Here is a 24,843-nt window from a genome sequence, read left to right as displayed (position 1 = left end):
CACGCTGCAGCTCAGCAGGCGATAACCGCTGCACATTAGTATGATCCCAACTATCCTTCTTCATCACAGTACGACGCCAACAATTATTATTATGGATATCCGCCAGGCCAGCCATGGCCATAGACCAACTTAGGACAAAAGTCTAAGCTTGGGGGAGTACGTATTTCTCACCGACATTACATTTATGCTCACACACACTCATTGCTAGATGTCGGTGCTCATACTTTTTCACTGTAATATCCATGCTAGTTTATTTTATTTTTCCTGCTTTATTCTTGTGTGCTTGTTAAACCTTAAGAAAAAAATAGTAATATTTTATATTCCTGATGTAGTAGTAATAATTAAAAAGAAAACCCAAAAATATTTCCCGTTCTTCTTTTGCTTGTTGGGAGCTTTCCCGTGTAAATAGTTTTATTTCTTTTCTTTTCTTTGGGGGTCAGTAGGAGAAGACCATAATTAAATTGTTGAAGTGCCTCTTATATGCATTATTGTTGAATTAACCAAAGAGCCCATATTGCCTTGTCATCTCCTGTTTATTGAATGCCTGCAGATTCCAACTTAGTCCAATGCACGCACACTCTTATTGTTATCCACACCGTTCGGTCGTGCAAGTGAAAGGCGATTATGATGATATATGATGGACTGACTGAGATGAGAAAAGCTGGTATGAACTCGACTTCTTTTGTTTTTGTAAATATGATGAGTCCCTCGTTCTTGATTCAGCTTATTATGAATAAACATGTTTGCAATGAAAATTAGAGATCATAGTTGCTTGTGCCATGCTTGATTAGCTATGAGTTATAATGATTTACCTTGTGTGCCAACATGCTATTGAGATGGTTATGATGTGGTATGATGGGGTGGTATCCTCCTTTGAATGATTTAAGTGACTTGACTTGGCACATGTTCACGCATGTAGTTGAAACAAATCAACATAGCCTTCACGATATTTATGTTCATGGTGGATTATATCCTACTCATGCTTGCATCCAATATTTATTAATTTTAATGCATGTACATGGCTGATGTCGCTCTCTAGTTGGTCGCTTCCCAGTCTTTTGCTAGCCTTCACCTGTACTGAGCGGGAATACTGCTTGTGCATCCAATCCCTTAAACCCCAAAGTTATTCCAGATGAGTCCACCATACCTTCCTATATGCGGTATCTACCTGCCGTTCTAAGTAAATTTGTATGTGTCAAACTCTAAACCTTCAAATAAACATTCTGTTTTGTATGCTCGAATAGCTCATGTATCAACAAAGGCTGTCCTTATCTTCCGTGTTAGGCGGGTTATTCTCAAGAGGAGTGGACTCCGCTCCTCACTCACGAGAAAATGGCTGGTCACCGGGATGCCCAGTCCCATGCTTTATGCAAACTAAATCAAAATTAATTGCAAACAAAACTCCCCCTGGGACCTGATGTATGTTGGAGGCACTCGTTGTTTCGAGCAAGCCATGGATTGATGTTTGTTGGTGGAGGGGGGGTATAAACTTTACCATTCTATTTGGGAACCGCCTATAATGTGTTTAGCATGGAAGATATCGCCACCTCTTAGTTGTTACGTTGACAATGAAAGTATACCGCTCAAAATATAATTTATCTCTATTGCAAAACCGAGCTCTGGCACCTCTACAAATCCATGCTTCCCTCTGCGAAGGGCCTATCCATTTACTTTTATGTTGATTCATCACCCTCTTATTAAAAAGCACTAGTTCGAGAGCATAACTGTCATTTGCATTCATCACTATTAATTTATGTTGGGTGTGACTATGATTGGATCTCTTTTACCATGAATTACAATGTCTAGTCAGTCCTTGATCTTTAAAGGTGCTCTGCATTTATGTTTTGTGGTCTCAGAAAGGGCTAGCGAGATACCATCTTGTTATATCATATTATGATTGTTTTGAGAAAGTGTTGTCATCCGAGATTTATTATTATGACTTGCTAGTTGATTATGCTATTGATATGAGTGATTATGAGACCTGAGAATTATTGCAAATGTGGTTAGTTATGATCTATGCTGAAAACTTGAATGCTGGCTTGACATAGTTACAACAACAAGAGCAAACAGAGTTTGTAAAAGTTTTTCTTTCTTTCTTTCAGTTTGTCAACTGAATTGCTTGAGGACAAGCAAGGGTTTAAGCTTGGGGGAGTTGATACGTCTCCGTCGTATCTACTTTTCCAAATACTTTTGCCCTTGTTTTGGACTCTAACTTGTATGATTTGAATGGAACTAACCCGGACTGACGCTGTTTTCAGCAGAATTGCCATGATGTTGTTTTATGTGCAGAAAACAAATATTCTCGAAATGACCTGAAACTCCACGGGAGGTCTTAGAAAAAACAATAAAAAATCCTCGCCAAATAAGAAGACCAGGGGGCCCACACCCTTCTCACAAGGGTGGGGGCGCCCCCCCTAGGGCGCGCCCCCTACCTCGTGGGCCCCTGTTGCGTCTCCGACTCCAACTCCACCTCCATATATTGAGTTTTGATGAGAAAAAAATCAGAGAGAAGAAATCATCGCGTTTTACGATACGGAGCCGCCGCCAAGCCCTAAAACCTCTCGGGAGGGCTGATCTGGAGTCCGTTCGGGTCTCCGGAGAGGGGGATTCGTCGCCGTCGTCATCATCCACCATCCTCCATCACCAATTTCATGATGCTCACCGCCGTGCGTGAGTAATTCCATCGTAGGCTTGCTGGACGGTGATGGGTTGGATGAGATTTATCATGTAATCGAGTTAGTTTTGTTAGGGTTTGATCCCTAGTATCCACTATGTTCTGAGATTGATGTTGCTATGATCTTGCTATGCTTAATGCTTGTCACTAGGGCCCGAGTGCCATGATTTCAGATCTGAACCTATTATGTTTTTATCAATATATGAGAGTTCTAGATCCTATCCTGCAAGTCTATAGTCACCTACTATGTGTTATGATCCGGCAACCCTGAAGTGACAATAATCGGGACCACTCCCGGTGATGACCGTGGTTTGAGGAGTTCATGTATTCACTATGTGCTAATGCTTTGTTCCGGTTCTTTATTAAAAGGAGGCCTTAATATCCCTAAGTTTCCAATAGGACCCCGCTGCCACGGTAGGGTAGGACAAAAGATGTCATGCAAGTTCTTTTCCATAAGCACGTATGACTATATATGGAATACATGCCTACATTACATTGACGAATTGGAGCTAGTTCTGTGTCACCCTATGTTATGACTGTTACATGATGAACCGCATCCGGCATAATTATCCATCACTGATCCGGTGCCTATGAGTTTTCCATATACTGGTTCTCGCTTATTTATTTTCCCGCTGCTACTGTTACAATCACTACAAAATACCAAAAACATTACTTTTGTTGTCTTTACTTTTGTTGCCGTTACCACTACTATCATATTACTGTGCTACTAAACACTTTGCTGTAGATACTAAGTTTCCAGGTGTGGTTGAATTGACAACTCAACTGCTAATACTTGAGAATATTCTTTGGCTCCCCTTGTGTCGAATCAATAAATTTGGGTTGAATACTCTACCCTCGAAAGCTATTGCGATCCCCTATACTTGTGGGTTATCAGGCAGCGGACTACGATGGTGGACCGGCAGGGCACGGCGCGGCGGAGGCCGGGAAGGCAGAGGAGGGCCGCGGCCGCGGTGGCGGGCAGCGCGTGCGACGGTCAGGGGTGGGGCAGAGCGGCGTGTAGCAGCAGTGGAGGGCGGCGGGAGGTGCAAGGGCGGGGTGACGGCACAGCGGTAGCGGCGGCGAGCATCGCGGGCATGGGCGTGAGGGGAGGAAGCAACGAGGCGGACGGTGGGGCGGATGGGCGTGGCGAGCAGCGCGAGGGCCGGGTGGCTGCGGCAGGGAAGCAAGCAGCGGAGTGGGGCAAGCGCGCAGGGACGGGGCTGGCAAGCAGCAACGGCGGCGGTCAGAGGGGAAGCGAGGCACGCGGGGGGTGGAGGCGAACCTCGCTGCGGCGGCTGGAGCGGCGGCAAGGAGCAGTGGGGCGGCGCGGCGCACAACAGCGAGGCACGGGGTAGGAGCGGGCGAGGGCGCGAGGCAGAGGAGGCGCAGGGGAAGCGGGGTAGGGCCGAGCAGCGACGAGCGCAACCTCGCGCAGGCGAGCGCGTGGTAGCGAGCAGGACCGACGACGGCGTGCAACGGCAGACGACGGCGGTAGTTTATGACGACTACGACGTCTGACGGGGAGGAAGAGGGGAAGGGGGAGGGGGCTCACAGGGCCCTGTAGTGGTGCTAACGCAAGCTCGGGGAGGGCTTGAGGTGGCCGGATTCGACGGAGCTCGCCGGCGACCGAAGACGAAAAAGACGACGGTGACGACGCGGTGCAGGGCCCCGGGCTCGATCCAGTGGTGAGGGAGACAAAGGCGACGGTGACGAAGCTCCAGGACGTGGTGGCGCAGCGTAGGGATGCAACCGACCACGAGGACGACGACGACAAGGCGACAACCGCGCGGTGAGGTGCGGGATCGTGCAAACGAGGGCGCGAGAAGAAGGAGGAAGGGGAATGGGGCGAGCTAGGGTTCGCGTGGAGAGGAGGGCGTCGATTAAGTAGGCGCCCGGGGGTGGCGGATGGGCGCCACGGCGACGCCCTCTGCCATGGTGGCCATCGCCGGTGCCCATGTCTCCCCCCGTGAACAAAAGAGGGAGGGAGGTGGCACTGGTGGGCTGGCCTGGTTTGGCCAGTGAGGCCAGCTGGGCCATTGGGCCCAGGGGGAAAGGGGCTTTGTTTTTTTACCTTTTTTTGTTAGTGATTTGTTTTTCTTTTTATTTATTTATCTACACCTTAACTTAGTTTAAGTAAAATGAGAACCTGGTTTCTAAATTAGTATTTACTATTTATACCTCTACCACAAAAAGCTTGGTACTTAAATAAATTAATTGTTATTATAGAAATTATAAAAAGGCATTTACATAATTGTTTAAGACACTGTTTTAAACATTTTAATGCACTTAAACCTTTTATAAAAGTTTGGTTTCACCACCAATAATACTTATGAATTATTTTCCATAGCTTGCACATTTTAGTTTTGACATTCGAAAACTTTTATTATTTGAATTTAATTTAAATTTGGATTTGGACCGATTAGAATCTAAGCGAGATTAGCAACAGTAACAATGGTGACGTGTCATCGTTAGCACATGATTACTGTAGCTTAAATATCCGGGCGTCACAAATCTCCTCTACTACTAGAAATCTCGTCCCAAGATTTAAGAGATGGAGTAAGGGGGAAGTTCTAGTTACGAAATTCTAATGGATCTTCTCGAAGAAGTTAATCCCTTTCGTTGATGTCTTCAATTCTTTATTCCAATGCATCATGATGAAGTTGTCTTCCTTCGGGAACTCTATCGTACTTACAAAGGGATAAGGGGGTATTACAGAAGAACGGACCGCTACAATGCTTGCTTATCTAGTAGACAACATCAGGGAAGGTGGCGGAAAGTAACTCTCGTATTGAAACTTAAGACATTATCGAGAGAAAAATGAGGAGGTATCATGAGAAGTTTCGAGCGGGCAGGCAGTCGTTCGATGGCCTAATCAGAAGGTAAAAGGGGTTCAGAGCATCTAGAATTAGTATTGCGTCTGATACTAGAATAGATCACTAGGAAGGTGGCCCGTGAATTACATATGAAGTCAAGCGCGAGGAATAACTTTGATAACAGGGTGTACAGGAGAGTCAGGTTTCGATCCTGTGGAACTTTGGGTTATGGGCCCACCATGTGGGTTAAAAGTAGGAGGAGCGGTGACATCTGGCACGGTCATGATAGCAAGGCATGTCAGAGGGTAGCCTGTTAGTTATGTCGGCAACAACATCGGTACCAAGGGCGAGGGACAAAGAGAACCATTTTCCTGCTCGTTGAACGAGGAGGGCCACTAGGCAAAGTTCTTGTCCATCGGTGGTTACCGGAATGTCAACAACAATAGTAACAGTGTCTTACTGACAGAGTTGTACACTGAGGTGCTTATAAAAGCAATGACATATTACTGCTTAGATCGTATAAACCTCAAGAAGGTTAAACAAAACAATGGAAAGGAAAATGTGATTATCAGATTAAACAGAACAATAGAAAGGAAAATGTGTTTAAACACATATTTCAGGGGTATATCCGTCCCAGGAACAAGCAGAGTATGATATCCAAGACCGGATAGAAGGTAGAAAACCACTTAAGTAAGGGGGGAGCTCATGATATTACCCATACAACGGTGTTTGGATATTTGAGCAGGAAACATTTAGCATTAGCTTCAATGTTCTTGTTGAAAATCGGAATACCATAGACATGCTTCGAGATAGCATTGACATGGTCAACAGGTGAAGATCAGACTCTGGAGACACAAAGGATCCATCAGGAATAACTTGAAGAATAGGTCTTACAATTCCCTCATGGAAGAAGGGATAACTTTGCTGAAAAGGAATCTATAACAACAAGTCCTCCGGCCAGGTGTGATAGGCATGACATCACCTTACCGATATATAAGGACCAATGTAATAATTCTTGGAAATATGTTCCGACCATCATATCTGACCGAGATTCAGATCTGATTGGTGCCAGGATGCCTCAGACTCGGGATGCCTGAGAAGAAAAGGTACAACACAATTGATGAGACGACATTGTAAGATTCTCGGGAAATGTACTATGGAAGCGAGTTCTGAAACAAGAGTTCATCATTAAAACCAAGGAGAGGATGAAGAGGTGGCTGATGAACTCAGCGACAATTCATTGAGATTTTCAAAAGATGGATTTCCACACTTATGTGAACAAGGAGATAACATTTGTCGGATAAAATGATATAAGGATGTATGCTCGAGGAAAACATGCACAATTAAGCATTGGTTGAAAAGTGGATCCAAAATATGGTCTTAGGTAGCATGATCAATGTTAGAAAGGTGATTCAACAAGCAATAGTCTAAGAATGAAATATCGACCATTAACTTGAAAGCAATAGGGTTGCTAGAAACACGAACAAGTTTGTGTTGAACGGAAGGCAATAAAGTGGTCGATGATAACACAAATCATCGAGGGCAAGGAGGGTACTTCTCATCATGAATTCAATTGATATCTTGGAAGGGGTCAAAATGTTGATGATGATCACGCCACATTTGTCGAGAGGTTTCAAGAAGATGTAACCGATCGGCGATGACATCAAGTTAACGGAATGATGAAGCGAGAAGTTATTGAAACCATAGGTACGACACAAACTTGAAATCAAGCTTGTCATTCAAGGACAATTGTTATGACGAGGAAGATCGACGTAAGATTAGCTCACCTCGAAATTTTGCTCTAGGAAGAAGGACCAGGTAGCATAGTTAAAATCGGCATGACAAGGATATAGCCAAGCAGGCTAGGAATGACGTGATCGAGTTCAAACTCGTAAGTCATGAAGGTTACCACGATTTGTTTAATCGCGGTGCAGACTTCAGTCAGTTATCGGTGTCTTTGAGTGTTTAATAACTCAGAGCCCGTGAAAAATTGGAATTAGTGAGAATGTAGCACTTGATGAAGAACTCATAAGAAGTATGCAGTTCCATGATAATCTCGAGATACCAGGGGGTAATACTCGACGACAGATCATAGTAAAGGTTGGAACAGGGTAATGCTCTGCAGAAGACAAGTGCTCAAACTTGCACGAGAAATGGAATCAAGGAGAAACATGGTCGGAACCATGTCCACAGATACAAGATGAACTTATAACAAGGGGATAATTATTTTAAGAGAAGCTTCCATGATAAGGTATACATCGTTTCCATGGGCATGAACACAGGGTTCAAGGTTGACTCCCACTTGTTCAATGCATAACCTTTCATTCACCTCTCGTACTTTGAAAATGACATTAGTTGTTGAAAGTTTTACCTGGTGCAATACCAGATAAGTATGACCCGTGAAATCTTCCGGGTTTGCACAGATTAGGGAAGGCATTAGTTCAAACCATTGGGTATCTTAGGAACATATATCACAAACTTCAGGAGTAAATAACACAAGCTCGAAAGTAGAGCATGGTTGACAAGGCAGAGGATACAGTTTACCAAAGGCATTATATACCTGTGGAAAGGCTCACAAGGTTATTGAATATTAAGAACGATGTCGGATGAAATCCAACAATGGATCTGACGATCTACAACGGAGCTGATGTGAGTATCGGTACTCTACCAGAAGAAGAAAGAATGCAAGGGGATCAGATGATAGAAACAACTGACTAACTCAAAGCTCAATTGCACAGGAATTATGATTCCAAGACGAGGGATCAGAAGCAATGCTCTGAATAGGGATGGATAAGTTGAATAATCTTAGAGGTACAATCGTCGGCAATTTGATTGGTCGAGAACCAACTCATGTTTAAAATGGCGTCTGAGCCAGAAGGATGAATTCTAGGATCTGGTTGAGGATTGCGAGCATTCGCACTCATTGAATCAATGGGCTGAAAATGATAGTGGCAAGGGATGCCAATAAGATTAGAGGCTCATGGGATTAACCATAATGCAAGCAAACAAGAATTTCAAGAGCAATAGGCTGCTTAGGATTTCGAGAAGATCGAATGGTATTTTCGAAGACTTTTGTGAAACATATGAACAACTGGGAATGAGCGGATACTCGATAAGTGCGAGGAATTATCTGTAGGGGTATCATGTGGCAAAGAACTTTAAGGTAGTAGCCACATAGTATTCTCGGTACAATAGAGAGAGTTTTGGGGTAACGGGTAATAACAAGATCACTGGGGAATGATTGTATGAATGGCACGTGTACGTGGTTATCCATAGAAGTTAATCAATGGAAGTGAATTGCAAAAGTGATGGGCACAAGGCCTCAAGAGAACATCGAAGAGTATCTTCGGAATCTTCTGGGGCACTAAGCAATCATCTGGAGTGAGGGGCTCTCCGGGAGGAAGTAGTTACGAGAACCTAGAGTCAGAGTTAGTAAAAATCATTTAACCCGAATAGAAGAGAGATCAGAGTCCCAGAGTATAGACGAGGAGTAAAAGATCCTAATACCACCCAGATGGGGACGTGGGCTCGTAAGGCACACAACCATGTTAGTAAAAGTTTTTGTAATGTCTAGACTCGACTTCGGCCAAGGAGTGTGCAAGGGGGATTCCTACAGGCAGTCGGCTCTGATACCAACTTGTGACGCCCCCGATTCAATCGTACACTAATCATACACGCAAACGTGTACGATCAAGATCAGGGACTCACGGGAAGATATCACAACACAACTCTACAAATAAAAATAAGTCATACAAGCATCATATTACAAGCCAGGGGCCTCGAGGGCTCGAATACAAGAGCTCGATCATAGACGAGTCAGCAGAAGCAACAATATCTGAGTACAGACATAAGTTAAACAAGTTTGCCTTAAGAAGGCTAGCATAAACTGTGATACAGATCGAAAGAGGCGCATGCCTCCTGCCTGGGATCCTCCTAAACTACTCCTGGTCATCGTCAGCAGGCTGCACGTAGTAGTAGGCACCTCCCGAGTAGTAGTAGTAGTAGTCATCAATAGTGGCGTCTGGCTCCTGGGCTCCATCGTCTGGTCGCAGCAATCGAGTATAGAAAGGGGGAAAAGAGGGAGCAAAGCAACCGTGAGTACTCATCCAAAGTACTCGCAAGCAAGGAGCTACACTACATATGTATGCATTGGTATCAAATGGAATAAGGGTATCATATGTGGACTGAACTGCAGAATGCCGGAATAAGAGGGGGATAGCTAGTCTTTTCGAAGACTACACTTGTGGTAACCTCCATCTTGCAGCAGGAGAAGAGAGTAGATGGTAAGTTCACCAAGTAACATCGCATAGCATAATCCTAACCGACGATCCTCCCCTCGTCGCCCTGTGAGAGAGCGATCACCGGTTGTATCTGGCACTTGGAAGGGTGTGTTTTATTAAGTATCTGGTTCTAGTTGTCATAAGGGCAAGGTACAACTCCGGGTCGTCCTTTTACCGAGGGACACGGCTATTCGAATAGATCAACTTCCCTGCAGGGGTGCACCGCATTTCCCAACACGCTCGATCCCCTTTGTCCGGACACACTTTTCTGGGTCATGCCCGGCCTCGGAAGATCAACATGTCGCAGCCCTACCTAGACACAACAGAGAGGTCATCACGCCGGTCTAAATCCTATGGCGCAGGGGTCTGGGCCCATCGCCCATTGCACACCTGCACGTTGCGTACGCGGCCGGTGAGCAGACCTAGCAACCTCCATTACGAAGGAAGTTGCGTTACGCGGTCCAACCCGGCGCGCGCCGCTCAGTCGCTGACATCACGAAGGCTTCGGCTGATACCACGATGTCGAGTGCCCATAACTGTCCCCGCGTAGATGGTTAGTGCGTATAGGCGAGTAGCCAGACTCAGATCAAATACCAAGATCTCATTAAGCGTGTCATCTTAAAGTAACCGCGAACGCCGACCAGGGCCAGGCCCACCTCTCTCCTGGGTGGTCTCAACCTGCCCTGTCGCTCCGCCTCAAAGTAACAGTCGGGGGCCATCGGGAACTCAGGCGCACCACTACCTGGATGGAGCCACCTGCCCTTCAGCCCCCACATCAGAATCACTTGCGGGTACTCAACGAGCTGACCCGGCTTTAGTCACCACCTGTAGCATGCATATATGTATAAGTATATACCCGTGATCACCTCCCGAGTGATCACGGCCCGATAGTATAGCATGGCAGACGGACAAGAATGTAGGGCCACTGATGATAAACTAGCATCCTATACTAAGCATTAGGATTGCAGGTAAAGGTAACAACAGTAGTAGCAAGGACATGCTATGCATTAGAATAGGATTAACGGAAAGCAGTAACATGCTACACTACTCTAATGCAAGTAGTATAGAGAAGAGTAGGCGATATCTGGTGATCAAGGGGGGGGGGCTTGTCTGGTTGCTCTGGCAAGAGAAGGGTTCGTCGTCGATGTAGTCGGTCACATGGATACCAGCAGCGGTCTCGGAGTCTACCGGAAAGAAGTAACGGAGGGGGAACACAATAAATAACAGAGCAATCAAAGCATCACAAGGCGACCATGGCAATACACGGTGTTAGGGGTGACCTAACGCAGTACTAGGCGATACTAGCGAAGGGGAGAAACATCCGGGAAAGTATTCCCGGTGTTTTGAGTTTTTGGACAGATCAACTGAAGGGGGAAAGTTGCGTGTTTGCTATGCTAGGGATGTGTGGCGGACGAACAGGTTGCGTATCTGAATTCGTCTCGTCGTTCTGGGCAACTTTCTTGTAGAAAACATTTTCATCCGGGCTGCGGTTTATTTTCTATGGATTTTTAAAGATTAAACCATTCTCTGGATTTATTCATATTAACTGAAATGGAATTATGACGTCAGCAAAGTGTCAGCATGACATCAGCGGTCAACTGTGACCGTTGACCGGTCAAACTGACAGATGGGGCCCATTCGTCAATGACTACTAGCTAATCCACGATAGTTAGACTAATTTGCAGGTTAATTAATCATGCTTAATTAGTTTAACTAAATGATTAGGTTAATGAGTACCATTAGTTTAATTAATTATTTTAATTACTATTAATATGTTTTTTTATTGTTTTTTTAATTTCCCTTTTTTTAAATAAAACAGGGGCATGGGGCCCGCTGGCAGTGGCACAAGGCCAGCCCAGCGGGGCGGGTTAACGGGCGAAGCCCCTGTGGTCGGGAGTAGGCCCCGGGCAGGCGCTCGCCCAGCCGGGCCGGCGAGGCCATGGCCACGGCCGGTGGCGGCCCCGAGCGGGTGGCCGCCGGCGAGGAGAAGGGCCGCGGGTGAGGGGGAAAGGCGGGCGGCGGACTGCGATGGTGGACCGGCAGGGCACGGCGCGGCGGAGGCCGGGAAGGCAGAGGAGGGACGCGGCCGCGGTGGCAGGCAGCGCGTGCGACGGTCAGGGGCGGGGCAGAGCAGCGTGCAGCAGCAGTGGGGGCGGCGGGAGGTGCAAGGGCGGGGCGACGGCACAGCGGTAGCGGCGGCGAGCATCGCGACCATGGGCGTGAGGGGAGGAAGCAGCGAGGCGGACGGTGGGGCGGATGGGCACGGCGAGCGGCGCGAGGGCCGGGTGGCTGCGGTCAGAGGGGAAGCGAGGCGCGCGCGAGGTGGAGGTGAACCTCACGGCGGCAGCTGGAGCGGCGGCAAGGAGCAGTGGGGCGGCGCGACGCACAGCAGCGAGGCACGGGGTAGGAGCGGGCGAGGGCGCGAGGCAGAGGAGGCGTAGGGGAAGCGGGGTAGGGCCGAGCAGCGACGAGCGCAGCCTCGCGCAGGAGAGCGCGCGGTAGCGAGCAGGACCGACGACGACGTGCAACGGCAGACGGCGGCGGTAGTTTATGACGACTACGACGTCTGACGGGGAGGAAGAGGGGAAGGGGGAGGGGGCTCACAGGGCCCCGTAGTGGTGCTAACGCAAGCTCGGGGAGGGCTTGAGGTGGCCGGATTCGACGGAGCTCGCCGGCGACCGAAGACGAAAAAGACGACGGTGACGACGCGATGCAGGGCCCCGGGCTCGATCTAGTGGTGAGGGAGACGAAGGCGATGGCGGCGAAGCTCCAGGACGTGGTGGCGCAACGTAGGGATGCAACCGACCACGAGGACAACGACGACCGCGCGGTGAGGTGCGGGATCGTGCAAACGAGGGCACGAGGAGAAGGAGGAAGGGGAATGGGGTGAGCTAGGGTTCGCGTGGAGAGGAGGGCGTCGGTTAAGTAGGCGCCGGGGGGTGGCGGATGGGCGCCACGACGACGCCCTCTGCCGTGGTGGCCATCGTCGGTGCCCACGTCTCCCCCCGTGAATAGAAGAGGGAGGGAGGTGGCACTGGTGGGCTAGCCTGGTTTGGCCAGTGAGGCCAGCTGGGCCATTTGGCCTAGGGGAAAGAGGCTTTTTTTACCTATCTACACCTTAATTTAGTTTAAGTAAAATGAGAACCTGGATTCTAAATTAGTATTTACTATTTATACCTCTATCACAAAAAGCTTGGTACTTAAATAAATTAATTGTTCTTATAGAAATTATAAAAAGGCATTTACATAATTGTTTAAGACACTGTTTTAAACATTTTAATGCACTTAAACCTTTTATAAAAGTTTGGTTTCACCATCAATAATACTTATGATTATTTTCCATAGCTTGCACATTTTAGTTTTGACATTCGAAAACTTTTATTGTTTGACTTTAATTTAAATTTGGATTTGGACCGATTAGAATCTAAGCGAGATTAGCAACAGTAACAATGGTGACGTGTCATCGTTAGCACATGATTACTGTAGTTTAAATATCCGGGCGTCACAGACAAGTACCCAACTAGCTATGTTATATTATATGGATAGTAAGAAACATTTTTCAGGGAGAATAGTTCCGTTAAGGGTTCCTTTCCCTGGGTATGCATGCATTAATATGCATGTCCGAACTACGAGAAGACACGCAGGATATAAACATCTGGGGGCATGTATTACAATAAATAAAAGTCATCTTTTGTTCACCGACCGAATATTCCCTTAAGAACGCTAGCTTTCGGCTTCACCAAGTTCGAGGTACACATCCGGCTGACCGGCAGTAACAATCACAGAGGTGCTCCCTTATGCCCTAGCCGAATCAACGGGAACGTAGAGCATAAACACAAAGAGCCAGACAACCCAGCTTGGCCAAAACTTACGTCATATCGATGCATATAATGGCGAAGAAAAGGTACATGTGAAAAAGTAACACATGTGCGGGGGTAATAAAGCCCGGAACATAGTTATATTAAGCTTCTGTATAAGAAGCCCCCACGTATAATGAGCTCGCCTAGCGTGTCAAGATTGTGTAGTCAAGACACATTTTAACCTTTTAAGGCCGAGAAGAAAAAAGGAAGAAAGAAAGAAAGAAAAGACAGATAGCAGATATTTAAAACTATAATGAAGCTAGCTAACTCACCTCCACAAGGCTCTCTCGATTGGAGCTTCGTCGGCTGTCCGATCTGCCTTTCTGGCGTGCCTGAGTCGTTGAATCTTCATAGCAGGTAAAATCAATTTTTATCGTTTTCGTTGTCCAATGACTAACGGGCTCGCGCCGCACGTTGGTTGGCTGGGTTGCCCGTTTGCAGGTGCAGGTGGTTTTGGCCAATCAGCTCGGCGCGCCCGCACCCAATCACCCGCGTCTCGCCCCACTCCCACCCCAGCCGCCAAACGAACCCTAGCCCTCTTTCTCTTTCCCCTCGATCCCCACGAGCCGCCGCACCCCTCCCTCGATCCCCACCATCCTCTCCTCGCCAGCAACCGCCGGCCGACCTCGTCTCTCCACTCGCCTCCTCCTCTCCTCTATCATGTCGCCGTCGATCCCATCGCCAGCCTTCTCCTCTGCTCGCCACCTCCTGTCCTCTTCCATGTCACCGTCGATCCAGATCGGACGTAGGTCGTCTTCGCGGTGCGGGTGGGGATGTAGGGGAGGTGTAGGATGCGGACGACAAGGGAAGGAGGAGGCCGACGAGGAAGGCAAGCAACAGCGGGGAAGGAGAAGGTGAGCGATCCTAGCATGGGGAAGGGGCAGGGTGAGGCCTCGCGCACCTGCCGGCGGCCGGCAGGTCGACTTGTTGCGCCACCGCGTCGTCGCCTCCTCTGCACCATGAGAGGCGCCACCTCTGCCTCCACCCCCCCCACTGGGCAAGGAGCTCGAGGTGAACAGGCGGTGTGGGAAGTGGGAGGGCGAGAGGAACCAGGAGCTCATCCCTCCTCCCATGGCTGCCTCGTGGATCTGGAGGTGCCTGTTGCAGGCGGCTCGAGCGATGCAAGCCGGCGGCGAACTAGGTGCTCCACTCTTTCTCCCCCTCTCTTAGTTTCTTCCTCACACACATTTTACTTTGCTATTATATGGATTTTTAAACTTGACGTGTGCAGATCTGACATAGAAGAGAGGAAGAATAATTTTAGCTAAGAGTGGAATTTAGAGTTCAAAGAATCAGTTGATGCTATTGACCAAAGAGCGATTTTTGTTACAGTTCCTCTGAATTAGTAAACCGAAAGGACTAAAACATCATCAGTCAGCCATTGTTGTTAGATTGATGTTGCCTTGATTACCACTTTGTTTGGTGGCTACACTATAAATTCTTGAGATATAGTGCAATGGTTGATAGTTTGTTGCATAATGATATTGATTCTGCTGAACTAATACTCTCTTTGTATATCTAGGATTCCTACTAGAACATGTCATTCCAAATTGCGACAATGATCTTTCTACTCATGAGTAGTCCTTTTTTATACTGAATTTTGATGCATACTCTGTGGCTGGGCGACCCGCTCACCTGAAGCTCCCTCGATTTCCATTCGATTCTACCTGTTTATGTAGTATTTTCACCATTAGGTTTCCATTGCTTGGCTCCTAACGGCATGATGCCTCATTTAGATTTTCTTATCTCGGTGTGTTTGTAATGTATTCAGAAAATTAGTTTGCTTTTTTTGCTCCCTGGAGAATGCATCCTCAATTAGTATGATAGCAGTCAAGCAAAAATGGCTTACTACTGATACAGATATAACTTCGACTATTAGCAGTCAAGCAAAAATGGCTTACTACTGATACAGATATAACTTCGATTACTCCTACTTTTTTGTTTTATTCTTTCTAGACTTTATATAGAATTTATCATTTTCAGTTGACGCGCTCTGAATGAAATATTATATCTGAGAGAACACGAAACTTGCAGATCATGCTATGTTTTAGCGCTCATGGAGTTCCTCTGTCATACGTTGAGTCTGGTGATCCTTACAAAACATATATGGAAGGCTATGGATCTTATCATGGATGAGCTCGAAAATATAGGAATTTCAAATCCATGTATACATCACACTCATACCCGGTATGTCACATAACCAACTTCAGTTGTCCTTGGCTTGTGAATTCACCATCCAAATATTTTCTTTTATTGGAGAGCACATAAAATATATGGAGAATCAAAGGTGAATGTAAATGAAACACTCCCTGTGTGTTTGCATGCACATGATCAGCACCTCCATTTACCTTTGTAGTAATGCTAGGATACAAACGTTACTTGTAATCAGTTTTTGGCCATTTCATACGTATGTCGTCAAGATTCTGTTCTGGCATAGAATATTCAGTTTAGTTTAGTTTGGTGACTTTGGTCTGCATTTGTCCCAGATTCTGTTCTGGTAGAGAATATTCACTTTAGTTTGGTCTACATTTGTCCCAGAGGGCGATTGTTTACTGGTCCGGTGCTTATGTCAGTTATTAATTAGTCAATATTTTGTTCTGATGTAGAATATTCAGTTTAGTTGGTCTGCATAGGTCCAGTGCTTATGTAAGTTATTATTTAGTCAAGACTCTGTTCTGGTGCAGAATATCTAATAACTTGCCACTTAAGTTGTTTCTACAAGCTAAAATTTGAACTTTAAAACTGATCTAGCCGTAGTTTTTGCAGCAAGAATACCATGACTTCTCTCGGCTATCGTGATTTTTCTTTGTAGACTTTCCATGACTGGACAAAATGCATGTTGTGGAGAAATTATAAATCACCTCACAAATTGTTGTAATGTTGTGCAGAAACTGAACAGGGACAAGCACATGCAATTATATGCTGTGGTAGATTTCAAAAGAGACCCATGGCTCAGAGTAGTTTTGCGCAAATGAAGGATACCAGACTGACCCATAGAGCATGAGACCCTCTTTGTCAGGGGCCACCTTACTTGTATGGCCTCGGGCTGAGGGGACCCTTCTAATTAAGGTGGTTACTACTTACTTGCTGATTTGAGCCTAGAACAGAATGTCATTTCGTGCTTGTCAGTCAGATAACATGTTTAATCTACAGATCTTTTTGGTCAGTTTATTTGCAAACCAGTTGAGAGTTAGTACCTGGGAAAATGAACATTTTTCTACCTCAAATTTGCATACCAGTATCCTTGTCTAATTTAAGATTACTTTTCTTATTGTGAAGAAGATTTGTGCTGCTGCCGCGTTCTTCAGTTTCTGGTGTTTTAGATGTTAGCTCATTGTTGAGATAGTTCTGGTACGTCCATCTTCTGAAAAATATGTAAATTTTGTTTTCTGGACGTTGTTGCAGATCCTATGCGCCTGCCTCCTTCCTCCAGCTGCGTGAAGGCTAACGTGAGGAGCTGACGAGCTAAAGAAGGAGCTGGAGCAGGACTGTAGGAGGGAGTTACACTAGGGGCCAGAGCAGGACAACCATTGTTTCAGATCCACTTGACTCATCCCAAGTGGTTGCAATGTAATTTTTATTTACACACATAATGATAAGAGACTTATTTTTTCCAAAATATTAGATTCATAGTTTAAAAAAGGATACAGAAATATGAAAATAAGAGCTTTCGTTCATAAAATTTGTACAAAATGTCCCTTTCCATAATGAACTTGGTTTCTAATCACACACATGTACTGCTACATGATCCTATACGTGCTGTCTGAATTAACTGAAAGGATATTGGCATTTTATCTAGGATTTATTGACAGGGACTTTGATAATTTCTTAATCTTGCACGGGTTCTCACCATTGAGATTGCATATCTGGTCCTTACATCAGATATGCTTCTGGATCTGAAGTTATTCCAGCCTAACTGTTTTTTTGTTTGATTATTCTACTATTTCTTTTGAGTAATACCGACTGACTTACTGGTCGTCTGAAGCTTTCATAGAAGCATTTGTGTGTTCTTGAGCTTAGGTGTAAGGAGTTCAAGGGCAGTGATAGAATTTTGTGATCTGCTTCAGATGGGCATGCCGTTGAAAAATGATCCTTAACTCATTAGCTATCTTGATCTTCAGCATGTTTGGTTAGCAAGGCACATTATTTTGGCCCGAGTTTGTGGTCTCGCAATGACAGGTGGGCCGGTGCTGCTCCTGGTCCCGCTTGTCGGCTGCCCTGGGTTAGGATAATAGGGGCATGGTTTATATTGTCTATTCTTTCTGCTTGATCAGCTTACAATCAGATTGGTGTAGTGGAGCTAAAAATACATTGGCTGGTTGTGTCTCTTGGTTTGGCAGAAAGCGCAGCATGTCAAATTGATCGGTGTCCATCTCCCTCAATTTCTGCATATTTATATTTGGGAAGTGAACCAGGCTACTCATCGATTAATAAAAGCTTTATAGTTCTGTTCTCCTTCCATTATTTCTTCATTATTATTCATTTATTCTCTTAGATTAAAGGTATTATTGTGATGATGTCCTGTTGTTCTGTAATGTATTTTTGATTTTTTTCTGTGATTGTACTCAATGTGCTTGCAGGTCCATGGACATTGTCATAATGGTCACCTTATCGCAGTGTATTATTTTTGGATCTCATATTCCTCAAGGTAATGGACAAGAATTTGTGTACTCGCTTGGCTAATGTTTTACTAGACCTAAAGATTTTCCCTGCTCTGCTCTGTTAGGCGCTCCATTCTCTGATTCGATGTCTGGCGATCTGAGAAATAAGAGGAGGAATAATCCAGCAGAAGAATTTGGTGAAGAAGAACAAGGTGATATTTCTCTCGTGTGAACACAATCAATTGTTTTCTTGATGTTATCACCCATGTGTTAATGTTGTAGAAGATTTATCATTTGACTTCTTCTTTTAGGTTTAATTTGTGTTTAGTTAATGCCCACAGATTGTGATATTCATATATGGGGATTTTTTTTGTCAATTTTGTTGCTTCAATATGTAGGTGCTACTGTCCATGTGGGATATCTAATAGGTCAGACTGGTTTGCTAGCTTAATTTTTTAGCTTGATGTTTTCATTTAGGGGTGTCCTCTTCAGCTGCATCTTGTGTGCAGCTCCAAAATTCTATGTTTCAAAGCACTTATTTCCATATTCTGTTTATTATTTTTAAGTCATGAAAACTCTTTTCGGTCTGCTTGATCACTCCACTTCCATGTTTATCCTTGCAGAAAAGAATACCTTTATCCTGATAGGCATGGAAACACCGGTTCGCATTGAGTGCATCATCGCTAATCAACTACTATGTATGGTCAGCGGACATGCATGCTTATTCCCGTAACATATCATTACTCTATCTCCTTAGCCTTTCTAACTTTTAAGATTTGATCAATTCTCTAGAAGTTCGTACAGATCTAGAACTATTTGGTTTTGTTGGTCAAATCCATTACCTGTATGTCCTTATTTATTTTATTGTTCGAACAAGATATCAGATCACCTACATTCATTATTCTTGATTACAGTCTCATACTAAAGTAGTCTAAAATGGTCTGAATAGTTGTAGTAATTCATAAATATTTTCAGTGTAGTTCTTATTTGGTTTCTAGGCATAGAATTTACTTTAAAATTTTTATCTTTATTTGATTAGTAAGGCTCTAGAATAAAACAGACCAATGATATATACACAAACAGACTCAATAGGAGTTAACGGGTACCTAGCTTTTGAAACCTCTGATATATACAAAATATTATTTGAGTAGAACAGGAGAGATGCAATCTTATGGATATTTCCGCATTTGTAAGAAACTTTCCAGCTTGGCAAGAGGGCTTGACTAGCCATGTGTAGGACTCAGCCATGCTGCCTTCCAAATGATTAGTCATTGGTGTTTTCTTATGTTCCTATTAGCCCCAGTGCATCAGATAAGTAGACTGTTATGTTGAAAAAAGGAAAGACTACTCTTTTGTTACTTACAGCACAGATATATGATATAACATCAGAGAGCAATGGATATAGAAGAAATATGTAAACAGTTGTCCCTAGAAGAAATATGCAACTACTTATTCAGGTTACTTAATTAATAACGCATCTATATCATTACATACACATACTGAATGTGCCTTTTGAGAGTGAGCTTCTGTCAGTACCTCACACTTATCTTATATGCCATTCCAACTATCTGTTGCGGTAGAGAGCGAGGGACATATAAGAAATCTCCAGGCAGCTTCACTTAGATGCATCATCTTCTGCTAGGAGTCAGCTTGAAGAACAACCTTCTCAGGTTAATTCTTGGGTCAGTGTTTCGGCTTTTCTCCATTGGTTCGTAAAAACCGAATGGTAACTTGACTTTACAGAGAGCCTGCTGCACTATAACTTTGGTTTAATCTGTTGATAATGCCCATGAGTATATTCTTAGTGTATGTTTGACCAGATTTTTTTAACTTGTGTTGTTCCTATGCTTCAGGAGACTGCAACTGACATGCTGGATGGGGAATAACCAAATTTGTGGACAAAGACAGAGTTCATCGCAAGGGGTGGTGTTTAGGATATATACACAAAAGAGGAAACTTTTTTTGTACAAAACCAAATTATATGATGTAATAGACCACTATTTCTAAGAAATGTTCATCATGTGTTGAGTACATTTTATTGTGTCACTTTTTTTTGAGGGGTAGCTTTATTCATCAAACATCACAAAGTGTGCGATAGAGTTCATCAAACCAGGCTTTATTGTGTCACCTATGTTTACCTTCTTTTTTACGGTGTTGCCTATGTTTACCTTCTTTTTAGCGTAAGCTATTTGGACTTTCTAATTGCAAGCTCAGTTATTTGACCCATCGATGTTCTAATTTGTTGCATAATTACATTAAGCAACTATTTACATTTCATTCTTTGTTTGTATTTTTTTTAAAACTTATGCCTCCATGTTCTTGAATAACATAATAAATTATGCATGCTCAAGTATATATTTTGAAGGCCAAATCTATTCTTTTTTATAAAAATAGTTACAATTCGTGTCCTATGTGATTGCTCAAGCCTATGGTAACCTATTCATGTCACACAAATATTTTCTTTTTCCAAACCCATTGCCAAAAAATACATCCATGCCAACTTTACTCTCTCATCATAGTGGGCATATTTTCAAACTGAACATATTCATATTATGCAATTTTCCTTTTCCCAGACTATTATTTCACAACGTAATAAACATGTTTAAAAAAAAGCATGATTTAGTAGAAGGTCCTTGCAGCATGAAACTATTTTCATCGATAGCATGTCTTCAGCGGGTCTTTGCGCCATTTGGCGCAATGGGTCAACTAGTATAAAAAATTGACGGAGGTAAGGAGACGAACACAGAGTCCGTCACTGGCGTAGAACCTTCTGAGTCTGGCTGCGTTCCACGGGTTTGGCTCGAGTCGATTGTCCGATGCGTCCCGCAGATGGTACGCTCCACCGGTCAGAACTTTGTCAATAACGAAGGGACCTTCCCATTTGGGCTTGAGCTTGTCCTTTTTCTTCTCCAGTAGGCGTAGAACAAGTTCGCCAACGTTATAAGTTTTGGCCCGTACTTCTTTGCTTTGGTACCGCCGAGCTTGTTGCTGATAGAATGCGGAGCGGGCTTTTGCCACGTCACGCTCCTCCTCCAGGGCGTCCAAACTGTCCTGCCGATCAAGCTCGGCTTCTTTCTCTTTGTACATGCGCACTCGAGGTGAGTCATGAATGATGTCGCAGGGCAGTACCGCCTCTGCGTCGTACACCATAAAGAATGATGTGTATCCGGTAGTGCGATTCGGCGTGGTCCGCAGCCCCCATAGTACGGAGTCAAGCTCCTCCACCCAGTGCGTATCTGATTCCTTCAAGGATCGCACTAATCTGGGTTTAATGCCGCTCATGATAAGACCATTTGCTTGCTCGACTTGACCGTTAGTTTGCGGGTGATAGATAGAGGCATAATCGAGCTTAATGCCCATGTTGCTGCACCAAGTTTTTACATCATCGGCTGTAAAGTTCGAGCCGTTATCGGTGATGATGCTGTGGGGGACACCATAATGGTGTACAACCCCGGATATGTAGTCTATAACTGGTCCGGACTCGGCCGTTTTAACTGGTTTGGCTTCTATCCATTTGGTGAATTTATCCACCATGACCAATAGGTATTTTTTCTTATGGCTTCCCCCTTTAAGGGGTCCCACCATGTCAAGCTCCCAGACCGAAAAGGGCCAAGTAATGGGGATTGTTTGGAGAGCGGTAGGTGACATATGGCTTTGGTTTGCAAAAAGCTGGCAACCGACGCAATGTTGAACGAGGTCCTGTGCGTCTGCTCGGGCCGTCGGCCAGTAAAAACCTGTATGGAAGCCCTTGCTTACAAGGGCCCAAGCTGCGGCGTGGTGGCCGCCAAGTCCAGCATGAATTTCTGCCAAAAGTTGTCGTCCTTCCTCTTCGGAGATGCACCTTTGAAGTACTCCGGTAGCGCTTTTCTTATAGAGCTCTCCCTCGTGGAACTTGTAGGCTTTAGACCATCGCACAATGCAACGTGCCTCGTTTGGGTCATCAGGGAGTTCTTGCCTAGTTAGGTAAGCCAAGAAGGGTTCTATCCATGGGGCGATGACAGCCATAATCACGTGGGCCGAAGATGTTATTTCGGTGGCAGAGCCTCCGATTACGTCAGAGTGTTCGGGATCCGGTGTTGTGGCCGGATCCGGACTGTTTTTGCCGGTCTTCCCTTCCCACACCACGGATGGCTTAAACAGCCTTTCCAAGAAGATATTAGGTGGGACAGGGTCGCGCTTAGCGCCGATGCGGACGAGGATATCCGCCGCTTGATTGTTTTCTCGGACCACATGGTGGAATTCGAGGCCCTCGAACCGAGCTGACATTTTGAGGACGGCGTTGCGGTAAGCCACCATTTTTGGGTCCTTGGCGTTAAAGTCCCCATTATTTGAGATATTGCGAGGTTTGAACCCCCTCGCACCTCTAGGCGTTGAATGCCCATGGAGACTGCCATCCGGAGACCATGCAACAGGGCCTCATATTCTGCTGCATTGTTGGAGTCTGTGTATAATATTTGGAGTACGTATTGAACTGAATCTCCGGTGGGGGATGTTAGGACGATGCCCGCCCCCAGACCAGCCAACATCTTAGAGCCGTCAAAGTGCATGATCCAATTGGAGTACGCGCCGTACTCTTTAGGGAGTTCAACTTCCGTCCATTCGGCGACAAAATCAGCCAGTACTTGCAACTTAATGGCTCGCCGTGGTTTATATGTTATGTCGAATTGGAGGAGCTCGATATCCCATTTAGCAATCCGGCCCATGGCATCACGGTTATTTATTATGTCGTTGAGTGGTACTTCGGAGGCCACCGTAATTGAACACCCTTGAAAGTAGTGTCATAGTTTCCGGGATGCCATGAAGACCGCGTATGCTATCTTTTGATAATGTGGGTACCGTGATTTGCATGGAGTGAGGGCGGTGGATACGTAGTATACCGGCTTTTGAAGCAGGAACTTATGTCCGTCCGTCTCTCGTTGGACGACGAGCATTGCGCTTACAACTTGGTGTGTTGCCGCTATATATAACAGCATTGGTTCACCGACATTTGGCGCGGCCAAGATTGGGTTGGTGGCCAATGCGGCTTTTATTTCTTCCAATCCGGCCGTGGCCGCATCTGTCCACTCGAAGTGTTCGGTGCATCGAAGAAGGTGATAAAGAGGTAGTGCCTTTTCTCCTAATCGGGAGATAAAGCGGCTTAAGGCAGCCACGCATCTAGTTAACTTCTGGATTTGCTTGAGGTCTGTTGGGACAGCCAACTGTGACAAAGCTCGGATTTTAGCTGGATTTGCTTCAATTCCTCTATTGGAGACGATGAAGCCCAAGAGCTTTCCGGCGGGCACGCCGAAAACACATTTTTCTGGATTGATCTTGATGTCATATGTTCGGAGGTTGTCGAACGTGAGCCTCAAGTCGTCTATTAAGGATTTGACGTGTCTTGTTTTGATGACCACATCGTCTACGTATGCCTCCACTGTTTTGCCGATTTGTGTTTCCAGGCATGTCTGAATCATGCGTTGATAGGTTGCACCGGCGTTTTTGAGCCCGAAAGGCATGGTGTTAAAACAGAAGGGGCCGTATGGAGTGATGAATGCCGTTGCGGCTTGATCGGGCTCCGCCATCTTAATTTGATGGTATCTGGAGTATGCGTCGAGGAAGCACAATGAGTCGTGTCCTGCGGTAGCGTCGATAATTTGATCGATGCGTGGGAGGGGGAAGGGATCCTTGAGGCAAGCCTTGTTATGGTCCTTGAAATCGACACATAGGCGCCATGATTTTTCCTTCTTTGGTACCATCACCAGGTTTGGTAGTCAGTACGGATGTTTTATTTCTCTAATGAATCCGACCTCGAGTAACTTGGCTAGCTCTTCTCCCATGGATTGTCGCTTAGGCTCAGAGAAACACTGAAGAGTCCGCTTGACCGGCTTGAACCCCTTTAGAATGTTAAGGCTATGCTCGGCCAGCCTGCGTGGGATTCCTGGCATGTCTGAAGGATGACAGGCGAATATGTCCCAATTCTCACGCAAGAACTCCTGCAGTGCGGCGTCTATTGTGGGGTTCAGCTGTGCCCCGATGGATGCTGTTTTTGTAGGGTCCGTTGGGTGGACCTGGAATTTACTATTTCGTCCGCTGGTTTAAAAGAGGTGGACTTGGGTCTTTTGTCGAGTATCACATTGTCCCTGTCCACTGTGGAGCGCAGCGCAGTTAGTTCTTCGGCCGCAAGGGCTTCGGATAACGCCTCGAGGGCTAGTGCGGCGGTTTTATTTTCGGCGCGGAGTGCTATGTCTGGATCACTAGCCAGAGTGATGATTCCATTGGGCCCGAGCATTTTGAGCTTCATGTACCCGTAATGGGGTATAGCTTGGAAGATCGTGAATGCCTCCCGCCCTAAAAGGGCATGGTATCCGCTACTGAACGGGGCCACTTGGAATGTGATTTCTTCGGACCTATAATTCTCCGGCGTGCCGAATACCACATCTAGTGTGATTTTTCCTGCACATCGCGCCTCCCGACTAGGGATGATTCCTCTGAAGGTCATGCTGCTTTGCTCAATACGGCTCTTATCTATTTCCATTTTGCTGAGAGTTTCCTCGTAGATGAGGTTTAATCCGCTGCCACCGTCCATGAGCACTTTAGTAAGCTGGAAGCCGTCCACAATTGGACTAACGACCAAAG

At 45.5% G+C, this 24,843-nt stretch overlaps 1 protein-coding gene across 1 annotated transcript; it reads left to right on the top strand.

Annotated features, from left to right (window-relative positions):
- The first annotated feature begins 14,586 nt into the window (after positions 1 to 14,586).
- On the top strand, positions 14,587 to 19,851 carry LOC125555783 (uncharacterized). Its single transcript, XM_087522700.1, has 6 exons — positions 14,587 to 14,768; positions 18,208 to 18,275; positions 18,354 to 18,440; positions 18,852 to 18,931; positions 19,618 to 19,685; positions 19,809 to 19,851. The coding sequence occupies exons 1-6, from the start codon at positions 14,587 to 14,589 to the stop codon at positions 19,849 to 19,851; spliced, it is 528 nt and encodes a 175-aa protein (XP_087378826.1).
- Positions 19,852 to 24,843: the final 4,992 nt, after the last annotated feature.

The sequence above is a fragment of the Triticum urartu genome, chromosome 5A, assembly GCF_056163025.1.
Source record: "Triticum urartu cultivar PI428250 chromosome 5A, HENAU_Tu73, whole genome shotgun sequence".
Lineage (NCBI taxonomy): Eukaryota > Viridiplantae > Streptophyta > Magnoliopsida > Poales > Poaceae > Triticum > Triticum urartu.
This window is presented reverse-complemented; position numbering and strand designations above follow the sequence as displayed.